A 6,000-nucleotide genomic window follows, 5' to 3' on the forward strand; every position below is an offset into this window, starting at 1 on the left:
ATGAAACCTGTTTTCCAGGCGCTTAACCTCACCTGCATAGTGTGGGGTGACCCGACTCCAGAGGTCTCCTGGCTGAGGAACGAGAAGCCCTTGGCCTCGGACGAGCACTGCAACCTCAGGTTCGAGGCCGGCAAGACTGCCTACTTCACCATCACCGGGGTCAGAACGTCCGACTCGGGCAAGTATGGGCTGGTCGTGAAGAACAAGTACGGCTCTGAGACCGGCGACTTCACCGTCAGCGTGTTCATCCCGGAGGAGGAGGCGAGGAAGGCCGCCGAGGAGCCCCCGAAGGGCAACAAGAAGGCCAAGTGACGGGAGGGCGAGTGGGCCGAGGGGGGCGAGCCACCCCGCACTGCCTCGGGCTACGTGTGTGCGAAGGGTTCGAGCTGAGCGCGAGCAAGTCCCCGTGCTTCCTACTCCCTATTTTTGTGCTGGCTTTGGGGGTCGGGGGGATTGTCAAATCTTTATTCATATAAGAAAGCACCGACTAACAACATTTTAATCGTTTTTCTTTACCTACAAATTGTGTTAAGAAAATAACATTGGTAGCGCAAATATTAGGAAACAGTTTTAAGGCAAAGACCAGGATAAAGTCAGAGGGACGTTGAATGGGGGTGGGAGAAACGTGCTGTGGAGCCGTTTGGACTCGGCCAGCCTTTCAGCAGTCAGTTCTCCTGGTTCGCAGTGAGGCGGCAGCATCCAGTCAGACAAGACAAGCTGTTAAGTCAACCAGTCTGTGTCCTGTGTTGTAACAAGAGCCGTGTGCGTTCTGTGGACAGCCTGGTGATTTGGAAGCTCTCGGTCCTAATAAACAGCTCACACCCCTCCGCTCCCCCGTCAGTGCTTCTCTCCTTCTTACTGGTCTGGCTGCCCAGCTGGGTGGCCTCCGCTGGGTGACCTTTCTGGCCTCTTCTTGTAACACGTCTTCTGAATTTTAAATTCCTTTTGGTTAAAGCAGTGCCTTCACGACACAATCACATAAGGCATCCCAGGTCGGTTGAAGTTCAGAGGTGTGAACTTGCTCCGTCACTGTACATCTGGTAGCTCACCAGGCGATCCGTCAGGTCTCTTCCATCGTTAAGATACCCGGAGTCACCGAATGTAATGTGTCAACAAAGGATAATAAGACGGCGTGGGGCGTCTAGCACCAGAATTGGCGACTAAGGCCACAGCTGAGGATAAAGGGCACTAAAGGATGGTCACTCTAAGTTCAGAGAACTGCCAGCTCTGGGGCCTGCCCCTTGCGGCAGTGTTTTCAGCTTGAGGGAATTTGGGCCTTCCCCACCACTACCCCTAACCCCCAACCACCACACACACACACACACACACACACACACACACACACACACACAACACAGGAGGAAAAGAGTAACTGTGAAAGCCACCCCTGCCTTCGTCCTGTCAAGGGTCAGGGATGGGACGACAGACTCCCTCACACAGTTTGGAGGGGCACCTACACATCCTCTCCTATGCAAAGATCAGGACTGCAACTTGCCTCTCACATGACTGTAGCCCCCACTATCGCCCTGACGCTGACCACCGGCAGGAGCGAGCTGCCGCCCTCCCACTGTCAGACACGGCAGGTGGATGAGTTTCCTGGGGTCCCGTGGACCCTGCAGAAAGTGCCAACCTGAGCAGGCTGACCTTCTCCCAGGACGAGTGGACCCAGAAGGAAAGTGGACGCCCATAGGGAAGCCACAGAGAGGAGATAGGGGTGAAGCAGGGGGGCCCCGTCCAAAGAGCTGCACAGGTGAGAGCTGTGCAGGTGAGAGGCCTAAGACTCTCCACAGGACCCCCGGCACTCCACAAGCGCCAGCAGCTGAGCCCCCAGCGTTGGGAGGAGGGTGGGAGGGAGGTGCCTGCCAGCAGAACTTGCCACCCGGATCCCCGCTCCACACTCCTGGAGCCCCTGGAGCCCAGACCAGGGAAAACAGGAAGGATTTTGAATCCAATGAAAACACAGTTTTAAAACAGTGTGTTCTAAATTTTGAAATTGTGTGGAAACTTAAGAAATCAGAGTGAGCTACCGCTGAGCTCGCCGCCACCCAGCAGCGGGAGGAGTGAGGGAGAGGGAGACCTTCCGTGTTCACAGCTCTAAGGCCGAGGCTCTCAGTAACATGGTTGGTTATGGGAATTATTTCAGCCATTATAATGACCAAACTAAATCAACTACATCATGATTTGATGGCTTAGGTGAAAAGCTCCTGTTTCTACAGGAAAAATAGAACTGAAACGAGAGCTCTATCAATTCAGTGATGCTGATGATCCTCCTAACTCAGAGGAATTCATCCGTCACCTGCTAAATGCGAGCTATTAGAACACAGAGGATCAGTAGAAAAGACTATTCAAAGTTTAGTTTTATAAAGTTAATATTCAACATATTAATATAATAAACTTAAAAATCTAGATTTTAAATCCTTGAAGTTTAGCTTTAAAACCTTGTTTTTCTCATTTAAAAACCTAGCCATTGAAAAAATTAATTTTGAGGGTGCTTTAATAGCATAACTAAGTTCCCTTTAACTTGTTAAACTGTATTTATAACATATTTGCTTTCCATTTTAAGTACTACTATTGTCTGACTTAACCAACAAAAACTTTCCAAGAAGTTAAATAACTTTAATTACCTATAAAACTAAGTATACAAAATTTTGAGTTCTCTTAAATGTTCTCAAATTGTACATAAACTTAGTAAGACTTCAACGTAAAAATCACAATCAATTAGACATTTTAGTTAGAATCATAAGCTATTACTAGAATTATCTAAAACATTACAAGTACATAAAAATCAAATATGCACAGACTCCATAATGCAAAAATACTAATTTTACCTAGATGTAGCCCCTAGAGCCTGAGACTGGAGATCTAACACCCATGCCAGAATGAGAGGCATGGATTCAGATTGTTCGCGATGGGGAGCTGCACACCAAGACCCCAGCACAGCACTGGGATGCGCAAAAGGTGGTTTAGACGAAAAAAACAAGGATAGTAAAAATATCACCGGCTGACATGGAGAAGCTCTACTGAAGCTTGCCATCTGCCTGGGAGTGGTTCTGGGGAGAAAAACAAAGTTAACGGGTTCCTCAAGCCAGTACTGCACACTCGTGGGGTCCACATTTACAACAAGCACCACATGGTATAGGTATCCCGAGCCAAGAGTTCCCATAAAAATGGCCAGTGTCTGGGCCCCAGAGAAGCAAATGTAAAACAACACTACAAGGAACTTCCGTGTCTGCCCACAAAGGATTGCTGTTATGGAAATTATCCTCCCACCATAAACAACCAGAAAACCAGGCACAATATCTGTGGAAAAAAACTGTTTGGGGCGTTGGCTAGTGAACATGCAGGACTGTGATGCCCCAGAGAAAGGGAAACAGTAACAAAAGACCTGTGATTTCTCCAACTTGGTGCCTGGACAGAGTGTTCAGGCTGCAGTCCAGCCAGGGGGACAGAGAGAGAGCCTGTCAGTCTCACTGAGTTGAGGAGATAGAGACTGAAGTTCAAGGAGGCTGAAGCGGCTGGGATTCATGGGAAAGGGCAATGGAGGGAAGAGTTGCACAGAGAGGAGCGCGGGCTGCAGCAGGCAGGTCTCTGGCTGAGCGCTGCTCTGTGAGTGCGGGAGAAGCCTGGGAGGTGGGGGGACAAGGAGTCCTGGGAGCTCACGCAGACTGGGAGCAGTTCTCCTCCCCACCAGCTGGAATGAAAATGTTCAATGTAATACATGGAACATTGGGTAGAGGCCTCAGAAGTTGCTCACCTTAGTAGTGGGGCTAAATTAACTCTAAACTGAAAGCTGCCCTGGACACACCCTCACAAAGCTTGAAAGCAAGCCTCCAGAAGATCAAATATCTATGGTCACCTAATAGTGTGTCAGGACAAAGTGCAACACACTTTAAATGAAGGCATCATCCAGCAGTGTGAAATTCATAACAGCTGGCATCCAATCAAAATCAGCAGGTGTGCAAAGAAGCAAGAAAATATGATTGATAACCAGGAGAAAAGTACATTAAAGATAAATAAGTTCTGTGGATGTAATGTACAGCATGTAACTATTATTACAATAGTTAATAATACTGTATTGCATATTTACAGTTTCCTAAGAGAGTAAATGGTAAAAGTTCTCATCACAAGAAAAAGAAATTTGTAACTATGTGAGGTGTTGTTAACTAAACTTATTGTGGTAATCATTTCACAATATATACATATGTCAAATCATCATGTTGTATACCTAAAACTAATACAATGTTATATGTCCATTATATCTCAATAAAACTGGGAAACACTTTATACACAATTTTATGGAAGTATCAAGAATAATTCATTATTAATTTAATATAATTTGAGCAGATAATGAAAATTCAAAATAATTTTTAGTCATTTTTAACACAATGCAATCCCAACAGCAAATGTAATCATAATTTCAATAAAAGATGCTTAAGTAGCTTTTGACATATGATGAGCTATGTGTATATAAGTTATTTGTTGGTAGCTTATAGGTATGTAACTTGAAATGGCATTGCTATAGTTTTATGATCATTAATCTAAGTTAGCAGAAGTCTACAATCTAATAAAATGATACATGAGGAAAAAAAGTATATTAATAAAAACAAAGCCAGAAATGACAGAGATGATTGAATTAGCAGACATGGACCTTAAAACATCTGTTATAACTATATTCTATATTTTCAAGAAGCCAGAGGAAATACTGAATATGTTAAGTAGAGACATGGAAGAATACCAAGGCATATCATAATGAATTTGCTGAAAAACATTGGTAAAGAGAAAATCTTAAAAGCAGCCAGAGGGAAGAAGACAAATTATGTACAGAGGAACAAAAGTGAGACTAACGCAAGACTTCTCATGAGAAGCTGTAGAAGCCAGAGGACCATGGAGTGAGATCTTTAAAGTGCCAAGTGAAAAGCAAACCCCAAACTCTCAATCTAGCATTCTCTACCGACTGAAAATATTATTAAAAAATTAAGGCAAGGACTTCCCTGGTGGCGCAGTGGTTAAGAATCCGCCTGCCAATGCAGCAGACACAGGTTCAAGCCCTGGTCCGGGAAGATCCCACGTGCCGTGGAGCAACGAAGCCCATGCACCACAGTGACTGAGCCTGTGCTCTGGAGCCCGCGAGCCACAACTACTGAGCCCACATGCTGCAACTACTGAAGCCCACGCACCTAGAGCCCGTGCTCTGCAACAAGAGAAGCCACCACAATGAGAAGCCCGCGCACCGCAGCAAAGAGTAGCCCCCACTGGACGCAACCAGAGAAAACCCACGCGCAGCAACGAAGACCCAAGATAGCCAAATATAAATAAATAAATTTATTTTTAAAAAAATTAAGGCAAAATAAAGACTTTACAGTATCCTTCAAACTAAAGTGGAGAGGTCCGCCACCAGCAGATCTGCACTGTAAGAAATGTTCAAGGAAGTTCTTCGGACAGAAGGCAAGTGGCATCAGATGGAAATTCAGATCAACAAAGAATGAAACGTAGCGGAAGTGGCAAACACGTGGGCAAATATGAAGTACATTTTTCTCATTTGTATTTTCTTCTTGCTCCTAATGCGCCTCTGCCAGAGGCACCCTGGCCCGTCCTGGTACCCAGCACCTGTACTCCCTCCACCCGGACCTTGGCCAGCCGTAGGGTTCCCAGGTCTCAGCATCAGTACCATCAGAGGCGCTGCTTAGGGATAGATGCAGTCCCGCCAGGATAATGTGCCAACCCTTCATCCCTCTAGTCTCAGGAAGTCCAACCTTACCCAGGGCTGGGCCACTCAGGAGGCTCCTGCAGTGTCTGCATGATAGCAGCGGCCGAGGAGATGAGGATGCACTGACCAGAGAGACATTTCGGAGGTAAATGGGCAGGGCTTGGGTGGAATTGCTCAGGAGGACTCACCTACCTACCCTCTGCCTTGAGTAGCTGGATGGATGGTGTGTCCTCTGAAAGGGGAGCAGCCCAGAGATAGAAGGAGCCGTGTGAGGCGGGGGGCGGGGGCTGCAG

At 46.5% G+C, this 6,000-nt stretch overlaps 1 protein-coding gene across 3 annotated transcripts in view; it reads left to right on the forward strand.

Moving 5' to 3' along the window:
* MYOM1 (myomesin 1) overlaps positions 1-829 on the forward strand; it is a 155,043-nt gene extending 154,214 nt beyond the window's left edge. For all 3 annotated transcript variants that reach the window (XM_028480285.2, XM_028480286.2, XM_007126750.4), the window contains one exon: positions 19-829. In XM_028480285.2, the coding sequence (XP_028336086.1) occupies positions 19-312 (294 nt within the window). In that variant the 3' untranslated portion in view covers positions 313-829. The remainder of the gene's footprint in view (positions 1-18) is intronic.
* Positions 830-6,000: the final 5,171 nt, after the last annotated feature.

This window comes from Physeter macrocephalus, chromosome 19 (assembly GCF_002837175.3).
Source record: "Physeter macrocephalus isolate SW-GA chromosome 19, ASM283717v5, whole genome shotgun sequence".
Taxonomy (NCBI): Eukaryota; Metazoa; Chordata; class Mammalia; order Artiodactyla; family Physeteridae; genus Physeter; species Physeter macrocephalus.